The following is an 18,883-nucleotide window of genomic DNA, read 5'->3' as shown; positions in this document are numbered from 1 at the left end:
TCAGTGCTAGTCTGGTCCTGGTCTGGTCCCGGTCTGGTCCCGGTCTGGTCCCGGTCTGGTCCGGTCTGGTCCCGGTCTGGTTCCATTCTCAGTGCTGGTCTGGTGCCTGGTCTGGTCCTGGTCTGGTCCCAGTCTCAGTGCTAGTCTGGTCCTGTTCTGGTCCCGGTCTGGTCCCAGTCTGGTCCCGGTCTGGTCCCGGTCTGGTCCTGGTTTGGTCCCGGTCTGGTCCCGGTCTGGTACTGGTTTGGTCCCAGTCTGGTCCCGGTCTGGTTCCATTATCAGTGCTAGTCTGGTCCTGGTCCTGGTCTGGTCCTGGTCTGGTCCCATTCTCAGTGCTGGTCTGGTTCCGGTCTGGTTCCATTCTCAGTGCTAGTCTGGTCCTGGTCCTGGTCTGGTCCTGGTCTGGTCCTGGTCTGGTTCCATTCTCAGTGCTAGTCTGGTCCCGGTCTGGTTCCAGTCTCAGTGCTAGTCTGGTCCTGGTCCTGGTCTAGTCCTGGTCTGGCCCTGGTCTGGTCCTGGTCTGGTTCCAATCTCAGTGCTAGTCTGGTCCTGGTCTGATCCCGGTCTGGTCCCGGTCTGGTCCCGGTCTGGTACCGGTCTGGTCCCAGTCTGGTCCCAGTCTGGTCCCGGTCTCGTTCCGGTCTGGTCCCGGACCTGGTTTAGACCTGGTTCAGTCCGTATGCGGTGCAAAAATCCGGCATCGCAGTTTAAATCACGAAAATGGGAAACGGCCATTATCTGTTTGTTTGTTTTTTCCATTATTCATTTAAACACAAAACCAAAAACTGAAAAAATGAATTGTTATCTGTTTTTTCATTTTGATTTTAGAGAAAACTTATGAAGAAAACAGTTTTTTAATAATTTTTTCTTATTTTTGGTTTTATTTTGAAAAACGAATGATACACGGATTCAGCTTCTCTGTGCAACTTGTGAGACTAATGTGCCTACAGATTTTTTTTCATTCAAACTTTTGTAATATAAACTTATGGAGTAAATAAACTTTCACTATGGATTTCTTACACATTTACTGTAAGAAATGAAAAGGCGGTGTATTTTAAGACTTTAATCTTTGATCGTATGAATGACTTTTGGGATGTTTTTATGACATGGATTAAAAATAACCCTGGTCTCCCCCTACATCCCCTGTTGGATTGTGTGAAATGTGCTGTTTGTTTTTCCCCTGGATCCATGGAGACTGTGCAAGAGGCTGGAGCTAGCTATGGATATTTTAGATGCTACCGGATTTTTACACCATATGTGGTAGCAAGAGTGACAGAAGACCTTCTAGAGGAAATACTCCGAGACTTTACAGTGGAAACAGTTTGGGGAATGAACCATTTCATAACTAACCAAAACACCAGAGTTAAGTAAGAGTGAGGGTTTTTCTGATGTGTTCACCTGGCGCCCCCTGGAGGCTGCTGTGATGCTGCAGGACACAGAGGAAGGACACTTGTCTCTTCTTCCCCTCAAACTGTCACATAAGATCTGCTGACCCTACCAGACCAGTCTTCCTGTTCAACTGCACTGAGACCTATGACTGAGGCACCAAGGCGACTGAGGGAATATTTCTGCTGCAGCTAAACTTGAATTTTCTCGGGATGAATAAATTTGGTCTCTCTCCCTTTGACCTGGCCCTGCTTTGAGCTGAGCAGATTTCTGAAGTAGACCACCGCACAGCCTGCACTTTACGGTCAGCCCTTCTTCAGCAGTTTGGAATGGGTTCCAGACAATATGAGACGCTCTGAGTAAACAGAGTGCTCCGGCTCACAGCGTGTGCTTACACTGAGCCTGAGTCAGAGTAAATAGTCCCAGAATAGCCCCGGTGTGATGGAGCGTGGAGGGACGTGGGCCGTATATCTGCGACGAGCTGTTACTATTATACATGATTGTGATTGGGTTTTGAGTTGTCAAAAGTAACAAAAATATCAGATATGACTCAATATTAAAACTCGTACTGAAACTAGATACTCTTTTGAACAAGTATTGTTACTAGAAAAGTCACATCAACACGGCAGAAAATAGGACAAAAAAGTCTTAAATCATAATAATAATGCATCAGTTTTATATAACGCTTTTTTGGACACTCAAAGACACTTCACAGAGCATTATTCCTTCACTCCATACCGAGTGGTGATAAGCTACTACTATAGCCACAGCTGCCCTGGGGCAGACTGACAGAAGCCAGGCTGCCAATCTGCGCCATTGGCCCCTCCAACCACCACCATCACACACACACACACACACATCACTTTCATACAAGGCAATGAGGGTGAAGTGTCTTGCCTAAGGACACAACGAGAGTTTTTGTGACTGGCACCCCCCGTGGCACTTGATTTTCCCAGTGGTCTCCCATCCAAGTACTAACCAGACCCAGCCCTGCTTAACTTCTGAGATCTGACGGGATCAGGCTTTGGCAAGTCTGTAAAGCTTCATGTTGTCAATAAGAAATGATTTGTATATTTGTGTTTCTTGTAGGGTTGTCCCAATCTGATCACGTGATCGGAAATCAGGACCAATCATGTGACTGTGGACTCGATTTGGACTCGGACGTTATGTTCCAATCAGGTATGGGATAAATAATATATGTATATAACACACAGTGCACACAGGACACACAGCACACAACATTCCCTGAGCAAATCTGAGGCACGGATGTCTTAAACTATAGTCTTACTACAGGTGAATATAGTAATAAACTACATTATACTGTAAGAATGACATTATAAATATCACAGTTATTAACATGTGCCCCCAGAGTTGTACAGAATGACCTATGGGGGTGCACAAAGAAAGTTATGAAAAATAAATGTCATCTTGTTTTTGTTTAGTAAGATCTTGTATTGTTTGGAGATCATAGACGGGCCTAAATGTTTCAAATGTAATGCACAGGCTTCCATATAATATCAAATATACAAACTTTAGATTGTGCAGAGTCTAGTCTCAGGGTCTGATCTGATTCTGGTCAAAATCAAATGACAAGCACTCAGACTCAAAAATGGGATCGAGACATCCCTAGTTTCTTGCACCACTCCTTCAGACATGATTTTTCTTTTTCTTTTGGGTGTTATTTAATGTTTTGTCCTTGCAATTACATTCATTTCAAAATACTTACATTCTTAGTTAGTTAATTTCTTAGACCAGACATGTCAAACTCAGGCCCGGAGGTCAAATTAGGCCTGTGATATAATTATATTTGGCCCGTGAGCTCATATCAAATATGTATTAAAGCTGGCCTGTCGGCTGCTGTGCCAGTATGACACATGCATCGCTAATACTACTACTAATACTACTACTAGTAATACTTTGATGAACTTGTATCTAAGAAGAAATGCCAAGTATCTGCTTTGGATCCATGTGCATCAGAGTAAATCACAGTCTAGTAAACTGAGCTTGGATGAATGTTTTCTTTATGATTTTTGACTGTTCGTGTTGAAAGATTGGATTTTCATTGAAGCAAATTGTTATTTTTGACTTGTAAAAAAAATAATAAAAAAAACATTTAAAAGGAGTTCAAAAACTAGATAGACTATTATTTACTTAAAACTGTGTTATTATTTAATATTTTGCTTGTTCTGGATTCAATGTTTAAGCAAAACTATTATTAAACATTTACTTAATAAGAAAAGGTTTAACATTACATCTCTCGAAAGAAGAAAAAACATGCAAATGCTGTTGAAATTTTTCAATAAATATTTAGTTTGGTCCACAACTTTGGTCCCAGATTTTAATTTTGGCTCTCAGTTTGACACCCCTGTCTTAGACCATTTCGTTGTACTTTTATGTAGATGTTGTACTCATGCTACTCTTACTTAAGTAAAATTTTTCGCTGCTCTACCCACCTCTGCTTCTTTTTGAGTAACATTGTTTTGGACTCACGTGATAAATCTTTTTTCAGTACAATGTCTGGCTGCTCCTTCCATCTCTCAGACCATTGCTCGAGTTTGTACAAAGCTACAAAGTTGTATTTTTAACTGCAAAAGCATGTACATTTCTTTACCAAAGTTTGTCTCTTTAATTCTCTTTAATATTATGCATGTTGTCACGATGCTACACCCCAAACAAATGCTTCATCACTATGGCGACTGACGATGCTCTCTCTCATCCAATCACAGAGCTGCCTGCACAATGTATGGACAGATGTACAGATGTAAGCTTATGTTTACACTTTTCAATCTTCTACTTTTCTCTACTATTATTATCATTATTATTACTTAAATATATTTAAGTGGAGGGGTTGGCTGCGTTCTGGTTCCTGATCTGTTGTGTGTTTCAGAGGGAGAGAGCGCCCCCTGTCTGCCACTACCCGCTGGTGATCCCTCTCCACAGGCACATGGTTCTGTTTCACAGGGTACGTCACCAGGAATTGCATCTTTTTTGGATAAATATTTTAGATGTACGGACGTTGAAATGTGACATGATTAAAGGTTCTAGACACACCTTACAGAAAATTGATCATTGTGAGATTAAGGTCAGGTTAGAATGTGGTTGTGTTTTGTTTCGTTCACACAAGTTTAAGTAACTCTTTCTTATTTAAAATGCCCTTTTCCACCTTGTGATGTCATAGTAGTTTTTAAGTTAACAGCTCCTTTCACCTTTAGTTCAGTAGAGATTGGAAATTCCAGGTCTAAAATCATCCAAATAATTCTAGTCAAAGTGTGTGGAGTGGAGCTTGTTCTGTATTACCACATGATATCAGATAGATGGACAGACAATAAAGGCAATAAATAGTCATTATACACTCATGCAAAACATGCAAAGTCTGAAACACAACATGGAACAGGGTATTTTCTCTGCCTAAATATGCAGAGTTTGTGTGTTAAACATGTGTAAATAAAAGAAAACACAACTCTAGGTATGAGTAGAAAAAAGGATGGTAGAGGAACTCTTATTTGCAGTGTATTTATTAGTTTTCACACCAACGCGTTTCGACTACTAACCCATAATTTAAATGTGTTAAATTTTGAATTATTTTCTAAATACTTAGGTACGCCGGCCACAGGTGAGGAGTGAGGGCTACCTTCTGGTGTGTTGCAGAGGGCAGGTGCTGACCAAAAGAGGGCGCTGTGACACTGAGCTCCTCTGCAGCGTGTAACATGAACGACAGGCAAAGACTGTGAGACCTGCAGACGACACGTTAAAGTGTGTGTGGACAAACTCACATCCAAAGAAAACTCTAACTCATAAGGAGGACATGAAGAGACGAGCTCTGAACTGCCTTATGTCAACTGTATACACGTATATACTGTATAAACACGTACCGTATATACACGTATATACTGTATACACTGCAAAAATGTGACCATGTGACTTGAAATGAAAATATTTGACTTGATTTAAGTAGTTTAGTTTGGATTTATTTAGCTTGTAAGCCAAATTATTTACTTGTTTAAACATATTTCTGACTGTGAAGTAGGTACATTGAATTAAAGGTAGTGTAAAATATAAAATATAGTGTTACCCAGACTACTCTCTAATGTTTTTTTGTTTTGTTTTTTTCTCACTTTGGCACATTTTCTGAAACTTTTCATAAATCTAGATCTAAACCTTTTGCACACTTTGGAAAACTATTCACACAAATCAGAATGTTGGAAAAAGTCAACTTTGTGAACCAAACGTAAAACACTTTTTGGTTAAAATACAAACACAGTCATCAGATTTATAAATTTACACTGAGCAGAGAACGCTCCCACACTTTCAGACATGCAGTGTGAGAGAGTCAGGCCTGTAGGAGCAGTATCACACTGTTTCTGCAACATATGCTGTAAAATATGAGTCAACTCGGGTTCTACAAAAAGTGTTTTGTAATTTTGACCTGAAAGTTAAGGCTTGAAAATGGAGATATTATTGCGCCAACATGAAGTTAGTACAGGCTCTATTCACGCTTACGTCACAAACCAAGAAGACGTTTGGGAACATGCGACAACAACTTCTGGTGTAGTTCCCGACACTGAGCTCGCCTAACATGGATCTATTAAAACCCACTGTGATCAAACCATAGACTGTAAAAAAGAAGTGGGCTAAGCGAGTGTGATGTCACCCATAGCTTTCAGCGCCGCTCAAATGAGGCTCGCAATGTTCACGGTTACAGGAGCGAATCTGGGGCCAGGCTCTGTGTTAGGAATTGGATTTTTTTTGACGGACAAAATAGCGAAAAAACAATTTAGGATCATGTCAAGGATCTCGGACTTCCGGTCATTGCGCAATGCATACTGGGAAGGATTTTCCGACAAAGTGAGCATCAAACTGTCAGCAAACATTTTGTATGTGGAGCGCCATTAAAGCGGGATCCCATTTGTTAAGTGAAGACGTACAGAAGACAAACAGGCTGAGCTCGCACTTTCTTGTTCTTGTGGTTTTACAGCAACATTAAGTCTTGGTCGTTTTGCAGTGGAAGGTGTTTCTTGGCGAACAGTTGTGCCTTTCACTTTGGCGTTGACTTTTTAAATTTGTAACCAAGGTTGAGCAAGGGATCGGGATTTTGCTTTGCTGGCACTCCACATACAAAATGTTCACTGCAAACTCAGGATGATTTAGGCAGTCAAAGGTTTCCTTTTTTGTCCTTCCTGTGGATCAATCCTGCCCATCACCTTCGCCTTTCACTATTTTTCAATTCTGCTGGGAAGGGAAACAGTTTGAACGGAGGTTTGCAGTCACACAGATCTGATTCCCTTTTGCAATTATGGAGTTTGCAAACAAATTTCTCGAGCCGTTTTCCGCAGTGAGGATCCAACAACCACACAATTAATGATGTTCAAATCCCAAAACTAAAATATGACAATATCAGAATCAGAAACAATAGCGATATGGTTCAAAAGACTAGAAAAGATCGGCTTTGTCAATAGACACACCCACTGGGAAAACAAACATGATGGTTTGATGCTCACTTTTTCGGAAAATCCTTCCCAGTATGCATTGCGCAATGACCGGAAGTCTGTAATTCTTGATGCGTCTATTGGAGCCAGAGTCAGAAGGAGCCGGAAGAGCCTCCTGGCAAACTTTCTATTTGGCACATGGCGGCTACAGGATTTGTCCACTCATATATACAGTCTATGGATCAAACCCACTGAAGTAAATGTGATCAGCGGTAAAATGAAGACTTCAGACGTATGAGCTGTTCAGAATCATCTTGAACTTGTCACTCTCGTCTCTTCTAATCGCATGTACCCAGTGCTCTCGGATTTATGTATCAGTGGTGAAATGATAAAAACTGAAGTACGGTTGTAATTGTTGATTATCCGAACATAACAGAACGCAACAATGACATTTAGATGAAGAAGAAAACTGGGCCTGGGAAGTCGTAATTGCATGTTTCCAAACGTCTTCCTTGTTTGTGACGTAAGCGTGAATAGAGCCGAATTAGTGAACAAATAAGCTGTTGTAAGATCTTATGAAGAAAAGAAAATATGAAGTGACACATTTCTTCTTTTATTTTCTCCAAATTTACTTATGCATACATATATATTTTACTCAAATGAATATTTTCAGCTCAAGTCGTTAGAACTACAGTGCATGGAGTTGGGTGTTATGGCAGAATCTGCACCTTAGACTGGCTTGCACTGTGTAAAAGTGATGTTATTGTAGTTCAAATGAAGGCACTTATAAAAATGCATGTGGTTTAAAGATCCCATATTATGCAAATTAGATTGTTTTACGCATATTAAAACATATGTGGATTATGTTTTTGTTTAGTTTTTTTCTTATTCTGCAGACGTTTCCTTCTCCAGGCCTGTACAGCAAATCATGACAAGCAACTTTAATCCTCTCTACCTCCCCTTTTATTGCATTGCTGGATTTTTCTGATTTTATAACCATATTATACATTATTTAAAGTACTCAAACACAATATAAAAACACTAAAGCTGTCTGCAAAAAAATCACAGAAATAGCCTACATAATGCATAATATTGGATCTTTAATATTTGTTGTAAATGACACTACTGGGGGAACGTGTCAGGATTTAAAGGTGCACTATGCTGCTTTTCTGTTTGGGGGGGTCCGTCACCTAGCACCACCTAGTGTCTCCGCTTAATTTCATTTCTCTCCAGCGACTAGGTCAGGAATTGGTACACACTGGACGGTTTGCAAAAATCCCAGAAGTGCAAGTCCGAGGCCCTAAGTATGAAGCAAGAAAGTTTTCAGACATATTCATGTGCATAGTATAGAAATCGGTGTGTATTTGGGAAATTGTTGCATATTTGGCTGTAGTTGAGCATAAGATAAATATTTGTAAACTCTCGAATGAGTCCAGTCATATATAAAATGTGTAGTGTGTCTTTTATCAATCAGAATATAAATTGAAAAGTTACGACATCAAGAATTACAGTCACGAAATGAAAATGTACGATTATGCTTTCTTCAGGATGAACAGGATTAAACCTGATTTAGACCTGATTTAGTCCTGGTGAAGTCCTGGTTTAGACCTGGTTTAGACCTGGTTTACACATGGCTTGTCTCAGTGTAGTCCTGGTTTAGATCTGCTTTAGACCTGCTTTAGACCTGGTGTCGTCCTGGTTTAGTCCTGGTTTAGTCCTGGTTTAGATCTGGTTTAGTCCTAGTATAGTCCTAGTATAGTCCTGGTTTATTCCTGGTTTAGACCTGTTTTAGACCTGCTTTAGACCTGCTTTAGACCTGCTTTAGTCCTGGTGTCGTCCTGGTTTAGTCCTTGTTTAGACCTGATTTAGACCTGGTTTAGTTCTGGTGTTGTCCTGGTGTAGTCCTGGTCTAGTCCTGGTTTAGACCTGTTTTAGACCTGGTTTAGTGCTGGTGTAGTCCTAGTTTAGTCCTGGTTTAGATCTGGTTCAGTCCTGATTTAGTCCTGGTTCAGACGTATTTTTGACAGTTGAGTCTCGCTGGTGAATTCATATTCGTACTGAAGAAAGCATAATTGTACATTTTCATTTTGTGATTGTAATTCTTGACGTCGTAACTTTTCAATTTGTATTCTGATGGATAAAAAACACACAACACATTTTATGTACGACTGGACTCATTTGAGATTTTACAAATACTTATTTTATGCTCAACTACAGACAAACATGCATGGATTTCTATACTATGCACATGAATATTTCTGAAAGCTTTCTTACTTCATAGAGTCATACATTCTGTGTTGGCAATGTTTCCCGAGATCGAGGATTTAAAGTCGTCACAAAGAGAATGTTTGGTGAATTTTATCAAGAGGAAAGACGTTATTGTCCTTCTTCCTATGGGATTTGGGAAAGCTTAATATACCAGTTATCCCCATTAGCAGCGATTGATTAAAAAAAAAAAAAAAAAAAGTGCCTACCGTCGAGTGAACATCACACTTTTTAATCATAAGGCTGATCTTTCCTGAGCTTTGTGACGCTGTAGACGTTGTAAAATCTAGACTAAACTTTTTCACGTGGTGGACCGTCCTCTAGAAAAGTTCCGCAGTGCACCTTTAATGAAACAATGAGGCACTTTTGTGAAACATGTTGCACTTTGATGAATGTATAAACGATATGCTGTTATATGTTTATACGTAGCTCACGTCATATTGACCTTTGCACTCTGAGTCTGGTATGAGACGTACTGAACCTTAAAGTGCCTATCGCAGGTTTGGACGAATCTTTAATTTTAATTTATTTTAGTGGGATAATTCTGCCCAAAAGTGTGAGTGTGAAACTGAGAAAAATGACTTCAAAGTTTCTTTGTCCAGACAAGAGTATAATAAGTAGGGCTCCTAGAATTTCCATTTTGTATCTTTGATTTGAGTTTTCAGACCTAAAACTTCTTATTGTCTGTGTTTACTAATGTGTGCATTCTGTCACCATGGTAACTGCTGAACATTCCGTCACAGACATTCATGTAGAATTAATAAAGGGGATTTTGGATAGTTGCTAGGTAACAGTTATGAAATTCCCAAGGATGATGTTGTGATTTCCAAGCAGGAATAAAAATTATAAACCTAAACAATAAAAGAATTGGTCAAACTGGAAAAAAAAATAATAATTAAAAAAAAAAAAAAAAAAAATAATAATAAAAATAATAATAATAATAATAATAATAATTTGTGGAGAATCTTAAATAGAGACTTTATCCAATCCACTTTATTTTTGTAGCACATTTTATAGACATGACAGTTTCCAAAGTGCTGCACAGACAAATTAAAAAGAAAAGAAAAGACAGTAAATCATAAATAAAAACAATAAATAAAAAGTGTTCAAATGCATCAAGCTAAAAATGATACAAAAATGAATCAAATAAGTAAATAAATAAAATTAAATAAAAGGCGCAGAGGACCACACAACTCACATGGTGTTAAAAGCCAGAGAGTAAAATTGTATTTATTTTTTATTTATTGATCCACACACTGGAGAGAAAAAAACAATATCTAGCTAAATTAAAATTACTTAAATTAAGAATATTTTACTTTATTTGAATAAATTCAACTTGACAAGTAAAACTATCTACTAATGGAATAAGTTTGTTTTCCTTAATTCAAGTAACATTTGATTTTGTTTCTTATTTTAAGTGTAAAAAGTTGTTGTTTTTCTTATTTTAAGTATAGCAAGATGTATTTTCATGTTTTAAGTACAAAACATCTTGTTCCACTGGCAGATAATTTTACTTGTCAAATGAAATGTACTCAAATCATGATAAAACTTTTTTAATTCATCTTAACTTGACTAGATTTTTTTTGTTTTGTTTTTTGTTTTGCAGTGCAAGGGAAATTACTTGGACACAGTAGCTCACACATCACAATATATAAAAAAATAAACTACAACTCTGAGTATAAACATAAGTAGTCTAATCTGTCCTAGGCACTTTAAGGCTGTGAGTGTTTTACTGATGCACATACCTGATATCCATGCTGTACATGTGATAAGACGTGTGGATTTTGAATAAACGTGTGCTTTAATCTGTATTTTAATAGTGTGTAAAACAAAATCTGAAATATGGTGTCAAATTAATTTATGTTATTTTCTGAGCTTTAATAAAATATAATGTGCAAAATAGTTCTGTGATTCTTGTGATGGACACCTGGTTTTATTCTGTACTTTGAAATGTGAAACTGTTCACAATATTCACTTTGAATGTGGGAAAAATATGGAACTGAAATTCTTTTGAACTTCTATAAAACATAAATCATTATCTATTTATTAGTACAGAGAGGGGCATTTACGATAGTAATTGATCAAATTTGACTTATTTAGTTCAATACACAGAATTCAGAAATCCCTTAGTAAGTGACTTGGGGGTGGAAATGTACAGGTAGCTCCCGAGCTACAGGTTGGAGATCCCTGCCTTACACCTTTACTGGAATATTTTGGATTCAGTCCTGCTGAACAAAAGGTAAAGGGTAGCTGTCAATTTGAAATCTACCACTACATGACATCACAAGGTGGAACAGAGCATTTTGAGCTTTGGAGATGTAGACAGACTAATAATAAAGGGTTACTCAAACATGTGTGAAAGAAACAAAACACAACACCAGGTCTGTTTTTGATGAAGTAACATCACATTATGACATTACACTTAGAAGAATCCATTTTGTGTAATATAAGACCTTTGACATACAGAATATTACAAACATTGTTCTAGTGCTGTAGTTTTGCTTTGACACTGACGGCTCAATAGCCAGTGGAAAAATCAGCACCTGATTCTAAACAAATGGGCCAGGAATAGATGCACCCAAATGCAAATAAGGACACAAATCTACCGTTGGAAACCACCAAAGGTCTCCTAGTGAAAAGGAAACTACCCAAAAAGTCACAGCACCAACTCTGATTTAGAATCATGCTTTTAAAGGAAGTGATACAAATATGAGTGACATTTAAACGGATCATTTACACAAAATTGACTCATGTTTGAATATTGTTTCCTCACCAGATACATATATGTTTTGTTTCATTCACACGAGTTTGAATAATCCTTTGTTCTTAGTCTCTCTGCATAAACATGAGACTTAAACAAAACACAAGTCCAGGTATGTTTTTAAAGAGGAAACACTAATATAGATCAGAAAATAGTATAATTAGGGGCCCTTTAAGTCTAATTATAACAGTGTTGTTGTTTTTTAATCTATTTTGTGCAGTAAAAAATATAAAAATTCACTGATAAAACCTGCAGTAGAAAAAGAGATCACTTTATTTTTATTTTAATCCATCCATCCATTTTCTTCTGCTTATCCGGGGCTGGGTCGCGAGGGGGTCCTCCGGGGGCACCCCGAGGTGTTCCCAAGCCAGCTGAGAGACATAGTCCCTCCAACATGTCCTGGGTTTTCCTTGAGGCCTCCTTCCATTGGGACATGCCATGGAACAATTCCGAGGGAAGCGCCCAGGAAACAACCGCAACAGATGCCCGAGCCACCTCTACTTCAAGCTCCTCCAGTGACTGAGCTCCTCACCCTATCTCTAAGGGAGCACCCAGCCACCCTGCAGTGGAAACTCTTTTCGACAGCTTGTACATGCTGTCTTGTCCTTTCGATCATTACCCAAAGCTCATGACCATAGGTGAGGGGATGAACGTAGATTGACGGTAAATCGAGAGCTTTGACTTTCGACTCAGCTCCCTCTTCACCACAACGGTCCAATACAGCGACAGAATCACTGCCGACGCTGCACCGATCCACCCGTCAGTCCCACGCTCCATCCTTCCTTCACTCGTGAACAAGGCCCTGAAATACTTGAACTCCTCCACTTGAGGAACCCAACTCCTTTTATTTTAATATTTTTTTCAAAATTAATTTAACTTGATTTTTACTGTCTTAAAAACATGAAAAACAGAACTAGTCCATTTTGAACTGTTTGCAAAGTTATTCTTCATGCATTCCTAGCGTCCTTGTTTTTTGCCCGCCATGGTAGTGCTAATAACTACTAGTATGCTAACAGAGCACTAGCTTCCATTGGTTCACAAGCATTAAAAAACACTCATACAAACTTTAGCCACTAGAGGGGGCTAATGAATCTCATCTGCACAAGTCCAGCAAACTGTACCAAGACAATGGAACACAATTTCACTCTTTCATTAAACTTGTCAAACCGTTATTTTTTTTTATGTTTTTATTGGAACAAATTAATAATAAATTATGTAACACATTGACTTAAAACACTTTCAAGCATTTAGGTAAGAAAATAAGGAATCATTTATATGGTGGAAGAGTAAAGCTACAGTCCATCACAGCCTTTTGTCGTTGCTTCTCAACATCACCTCCGATCATTCAGCTTCAGATCTTGTGCAACACTGGAATCCCATCTCCACCGCAGCAGTAGAACCACCAGCCTCCTCAGCCTGTCCACGTGGAGCTCGCTTCAAGTCCATTATTCACACCCTTCATCGCGTTGTTCTCGTCTACGCACTCACTCAAAGTAAAGCTGAAAGTTGCACTACGTAACTTTTCTGGTGGTGGTTTTACATGTAGTACGGGTTGGAGTAGAGTAAGTAGGGGTTGATCTTGCGTTCTGCGGGGTTGAAGCTGCTGTTGTCCTGGGCTTGGCGGCGGTAGTAGCGTCTCAGGGCGGGGCTCCCGGGGTGGCACTGCCGGACGTGGAGGAAGTACTCGTCGGGTCGGCTGGACGTGTAGCCGCAGTCCTCGCACACGAAGATCTTGGAGCGGCGTTGGCGGTAGGCGTACTGCTGGTGCACGCCGTGGATCTTCCTCATGTGAGACTCCAGGGAGCAGCGCTGAGTGAAGGCCTTCTCACACAGCTCACACTTGTACGGTCTGATGCCTAAGGAAGAAGAAGAAGGAGGGATTTCTTTAACTAAATTGGTTGTGACCATCTGAGGTGTAATAGAGTGTGAATTGGGCTGAATTTTTCTGGCCCTCGCCCAACAGAGCAGTGATTGAATCTGGCCCAAACCTAACAATTAAAATCACACTATGTTCACAGGCCGACTAATGCCACATGTAGGAATTGTTTGTGTGTTCTCTAACGGACACAGAGACGCAAAATACAAACTCGAGATACTGTAAAAGTAATGAGAAGACTTTATTACTTTTTCGTAAAGTGGTAAATTTAAAGTGCGGCATCTCATCCACATTATCAATAGGAAATGTCCTCCGCAAATAATGTTTTCCAGTCCACAAAACCGCGCTGTTAATCCAGTTTGAAGCATTATTTCAAAGTAAAAAGGCCAGAGTAGTTCCTCACGTGTGTCTGTTTACATCCACACAGAGCGCAGATCGAGGTGAAGCTGCAGATTTGCGATAGTGACTCTACTTCCTGTGGACTTTATCGACTATTTTTTAGGCTTTAAAATCATGTATCTGAAGTTTTGCACCACATTTCACAAATAATAATTTTGCACACAGTTTTGACTTCTATCTAAACTAGAAGTGCAGAGCTCTGATCTTTTGAACACTTAAAAGTCAAAGAGCAAGTGCTTTTACTGTAGACAGGAAACAGCTGATGCGTTGATGTGTCCAAGTCCGACCCGAGCCCCAACATAAGTTCTAAACATTTGTCCTGACAGATTTTAGGCGGGTTTCCATGCTCTAATGCAGGGGTCCCCAACCTTTTTCCTCCTGTGAACTATTTTTTGCAAAACGAAAATTCCAGAGAGCTACTGATTTTAGTGGTCGCCACAAATGTTAATCCAAGGATGAGGTACAGTTAGAGGTCTATAAAACATAACCCATTATCCAGTTATCAGTGCACAAAATTAGGCATCAAAATTATACATTCACAACAGAAATAGGCATTTAATCAGTCAAATTTGAGTTATTCAGCACAATATGTAAAATTAAAAAATCCCTTGGCAATATACTTGGAAAGGAGTGGAGAGCTACTGGTCCCTCCCGAGCTACAGGTTGGAGACCCCTGCTCTAATAGCCTAATGTAGTCCTCTTAACAAAGCTCTGCACATCAATCTGGGACTGCCCTCGTTGAAGCTGATCAGAACCAATGATCGGACGTTCAAAAAAGACTTCACATTTATTGGTTGAAGTTTCACAACAGCAAAACACGAGAAGGAATCAGACTTTAGTTAAATCCAGTTTAACTAAACCACAGACATCTTCTGTCCACAAGTGCCCAAAGTGCTTCTCTGTATGTATTTTAGAATAGGTCGGAGTACGTCTGTTGGCGTCGCCATGTTTTGTTTTGGTTTGTTCGGCACTGGTTTCTACCTAAACCTCAGTGCTGCTCTGTGGTCGGTCAGTTTATACCAGTTTCTGTCTATCACTTGCAAACGCTTCAGCTAGAGCCAATCAAGTCAGATTCTCAAGAGTTTGTGAACGCACCAAAATTGTGATAATTTGTTTTACCGGCAGTGCTATGGATAGGCCTGGTTAGTGCTTGGATGGAAGAGCATTGGAAATACCAAATGCCACAGTGGGGCAGCTGTGGCTCTCGTGCAAACTGTTGCTGTGTCCCAGGGCAAGACCCACATTATGTAATTTTGTATTTTGGGTTAACTGAGTATAGGTTTTGGTTGCTCTGTCCTCCTCTGAGCAAAATGAAGTAGCCAAAATCAAACCCAGATGATGCAGCTGTCCTCTGGTCTCGGGCCTTACTGACTAGACTGAGCTTACTCTGTCCACCACTGAGTAAAATGCAGTAGTAGTGGCAGTTTTCTCCCTGTGCAGTACCTGTGTGAGTCCTCATGTGTCTCTTCAGGTCGAAGGTGTCATTGAAACCCTTGCCACAGTAGCGACACGGGTGCCTCTTCACCAGGCTGTGGCACTTCAGGTGGCGCGTGAGCATGCGCTGCAGAGGAAACACTTTGTGGCACACCTGGCAAATGAAATCTCCAGAGCTGGGCGAGCTGCGCGGGCGTGACTGTAACAAACAAACAACAAACACACACATAAATAATAATGATAGTATTTTTTATAGGGATTAAAGGTTCTATATTAAACTAAATTGACTTTTGTGAGCTTTAAGCCATGTTAAAATGTTGTTAACTTCTCAAAAATATTCACAGAGTTGTGTTTTGTTTCATTCACACATGTTTGGATAATTATTTATTATTAGTCTGTCTACATCTTCAAAGCACAAGATGGTTTGTTCCACCATTTGAAGCGGTAGTTTTTAAGTTAATGACTACATTTTAAACCTTTTGTTCAGTAGAAATTCTCTGTCCCAGGGCTGAAATGATCCAAAATGGCCTAATAGCATAATTGCCTAGATCTTTTTTTTTTTTTTTTGACCAAATTGTGATATCTGCCTAACTTTCAATAACCTGATTCATCAACCGGTTTTGCTTCGTTTCACTTTGTACAAACCGTCTGACCTCACAGCTTTAGATTTCATTCACTCGACAGTAGGCGGGTACTTTTTATTATTTAACCAATCGCTGTTATTTGGTTGTGTTGTATATAACGGGGCTAACTGGTATATTAAGCATTTCCCAAATCCTGTAGGAAGAAGGACAATAACGTCTTTCCCCTTGATAAAATTCACCAAATATTCTCTTTGTTCCGGCTTTAAATCCTTGATCTCAAGAAACATTGACAACACTGAATATATGACTCTTCGCTGATTGGCTGGTGCCCGAACTTGCACTTCCGGGGTTTTTGCGAACCGTCTACTGTATTCCGATTCCTGACCTAGTTGGTGGACAGAAATGAAATTGACGCCAGCCTGGCTAAACTTTCAATGTGCTTGCTCAAAAAAATGTGTCTTTTCTTGTTGTCCGAAAATGTTCAAATATGATTTATGCAACTCTGCTATTAGGCTAAGAAAATCATTCTAGTGAAGGTGTATGGAGTTTAAAAACACAGTGGAGCACTTCCTGTATTACATAGGATCACACGTTGTTTTGTGTTTGAGAGAAGCCTAAATATGCAAGGTAAAATAATAAAACTTACCAAAATGAAAAATGTGATCAAATTAGGCACTGTTTTTGGTAAAATCTTAAATATAATGATCTTAATTATGTTTTAGTAAAATGAAGACATGTGTTTTGCACGAGGACACAACAGCAGGAGGTATTAGTTTAGTAAATGTAGGCTGATTTAGTACACCTCAGCTATGTGGTACAAAAATACTCACACTTAAAAAAGGTTATTTAAAATACATGTTCAATTTTAACACAACTTTGAACTGCTTTGTATATAAACTGCTTTATACATTTCTATTTTTGCCAGTTGCCATAGTAAATTGTAATTTCTTTATATTACCACAATTATGCACAACAAAAACAACATAATGAACATAAATATTAATACAAAGAAGTCATTACTAAGAGGAAATGACAGTGATGATGAGTGTGTTCACCTTGGCTCTGCTGATCAGGGCCAGGGCAGTGGGGTGGTAGTAGCTGTTCCGTATCATGAGAGCTGGCCAGTCCTGCGCCGAGTCGGACCTTGAACACATCACGGGGACTGGGACTTCGATGTCAGCCGCTGCTCCACATCCAGGAGCGGGGGGAGGGGCTGACTGCTGATCGTCTGCTCCACCGCTCGACTGGTCCAATGAAGAGTCTGCAGCTGGAAACAACGATAGAGGGAGTTTAAAGAGGTTTCAGAGTGACGCAGAGACAAAGATCAAACTTAGAATCGCCGTACACTCCGCTCAAACAGTGAGAGATAAAGGACTGCATTTATATTCCAGAGGTGTAGAGTCAGAGAGTGGAAATGTATAATCTTTGCTTCATCCATCCCTTTTTCAAACCATGCATGTTTGTATCTGTGTCTGTTATGTTGTCGGTAAATTTTTATACAGCGCTTTTTCACCTTCAAGACACTCAAAGAGCTTTACAACAAGGAACCACTCACACACACACACACACACACACATCCATACACCGGAGTACGCAGACACTGGGGGTGACGTGGGTTAAGTGTCTTGCCCAGGGACACAACAACAGCATTCATCTCAACCGGTGGGTCAGTGGATCTGATCACTCAACCAAGTTTTTTTTTTAATCAACAGCGGATTTAAAATTATACAGCGCCTTTCAAGATACCCAAAGCACTTCACAGTTCATTGTTCATTCACTCAACACACAGTGGTGGTACAGCGGGCAGCCACACCTGCCCTGGGACAGACTGACGGAAGCGTGGCTGCCAGTCTCCGCCATCGGCCCCTCCGACCACCACCATCGCTCACGATCACACCGCCTTCATACTAGGCAATGTGGGTGAAGTGTCTTGCCTAAGGACACAACAACAGTTTCCTAACTAACTAATACAACTGTACAACAACTCACCCTTATGTAACAGATAATACTCCCTACAACCCCGTTTTCCTTTCGACCTCTTGTATATAGCTGAGATATAGTTTTATTACTTTATTTCCATATTTTATTTTATTTTACTGTATTTACACTTACATTTATATAATTATGCCTTATTTGACAAAAGTCCCTTACTATTATTGCTACTTATTTAGACTTTATTATTACCATTTATACTTTTTACACTTTGTTATTATATTATATTGTGATGTGTGAACTACTGTGTCCAAATAATTTCCCTTGTGGATAATAAATTTGTCAAAGTTTATGACGATCTGTGATATTTTGGCGTCTTGGTCTCAGAGTGAAATCTTGTCTCACTGTGTCTACAAACAATCATAAGAAGAGCTTCTCCGTGATATTTTATTTATTTTATTTACTAACTCGCGCTAGCTTCAGAAAACCTGTTCAGTTATGGAGACCGGAGACTGATATTCACTCAAACAAACTTCTGCTGTAGCCACGACATCATTGCAGAGTAGAGATCTCGTGTCACAAGATCTCAAAACTGCTATAAGATTGTGCACACATTTATTTCGAGACATTATATCCCCTGAATTTACATTTTGGATTTACATACACATGCAATTTGAGAAGCTGTAGTCCCAAAAAGTAACACTCCAATGACAGCTAAAGTATTACATGAAATACATCTCCAGGAGAACTAAACTTACTGCTGGGAAATTATATTCAATAAAAAAATATGGAGTGAGATGGGGGCAACTAAATGTGCCCA

At 39.5% G+C, this 18,883-nt stretch overlaps 2 protein-coding genes across 4 annotated transcripts in view; one reads left to right on the top strand and one right to left on the bottom strand.

Moving 5' to 3' along the window:
• The window catches only part of LOC110159485 (myotonin-protein kinase), a 54,305-nt gene extending 46,100 nt beyond the window's left edge, over positions 1–8,205 (top strand). For 2 of the 3 annotated variants that reach the window (XM_020924040.2, XM_055148778.1), the window contains exons 14-17: positions 2,476–2,565; positions 4,113–4,147; positions 4,274–4,348; positions 4,985–8,205. In XM_020924040.2, coding sequence (XP_020779699.1) covers positions 2,476–2,565; positions 4,113–4,147; positions 4,274–4,348; positions 4,985–5,092 — 308 coding nt within the window. In that variant the 3' untranslated portion in view covers positions 5,093–8,205. Of the gene's footprint in view, positions 1–2,475; positions 2,566–4,112; positions 4,148–4,273; positions 4,349–4,984 lie in introns of those variants that run through there. The other variant, XM_055148779.1, reaches the window with a different exon arrangement.
• Positions 8,206–13,374: 5,169 nt separating this feature from the next.
• LOC110159487 (transcription factor Ovo-like 2) lies at positions 13,375–15,710 on the bottom strand. Its single transcript, XM_020924041.1, has 2 exons — positions 15,557–15,710; positions 13,375–13,694 (listed from the first exon to the last, which is right to left on the bottom strand). Exons 1-2 carry the CDS (start codon positions 15,669–15,671, stop codon positions 13,375–13,377), a joined length of 435 nt encoding a protein of 144 aa, XP_020779700.1. The 5' UTR covers positions 15,672–15,710.
• Between the last annotated feature and the right edge of the window lie 3,173 nt (positions 15,711–18,883).

This window comes from Boleophthalmus pectinirostris, unplaced genomic scaffold (genome assembly GCF_026225935.1).
Source record: "Boleophthalmus pectinirostris isolate CB_2022bp ecotype Guang Dong unplaced genomic scaffold, ASM2622593v1 HiC_scaffold_12, whole genome shotgun sequence".
NCBI classification, from domain to species: Eukaryota; Metazoa; Chordata; class Actinopteri; order Gobiiformes; family Gobiidae; genus Boleophthalmus; species Boleophthalmus pectinirostris.
Note: the sequence above shows the minus strand (reverse complement) of the source record. Positions and strands in the feature narration are given on the sequence as shown.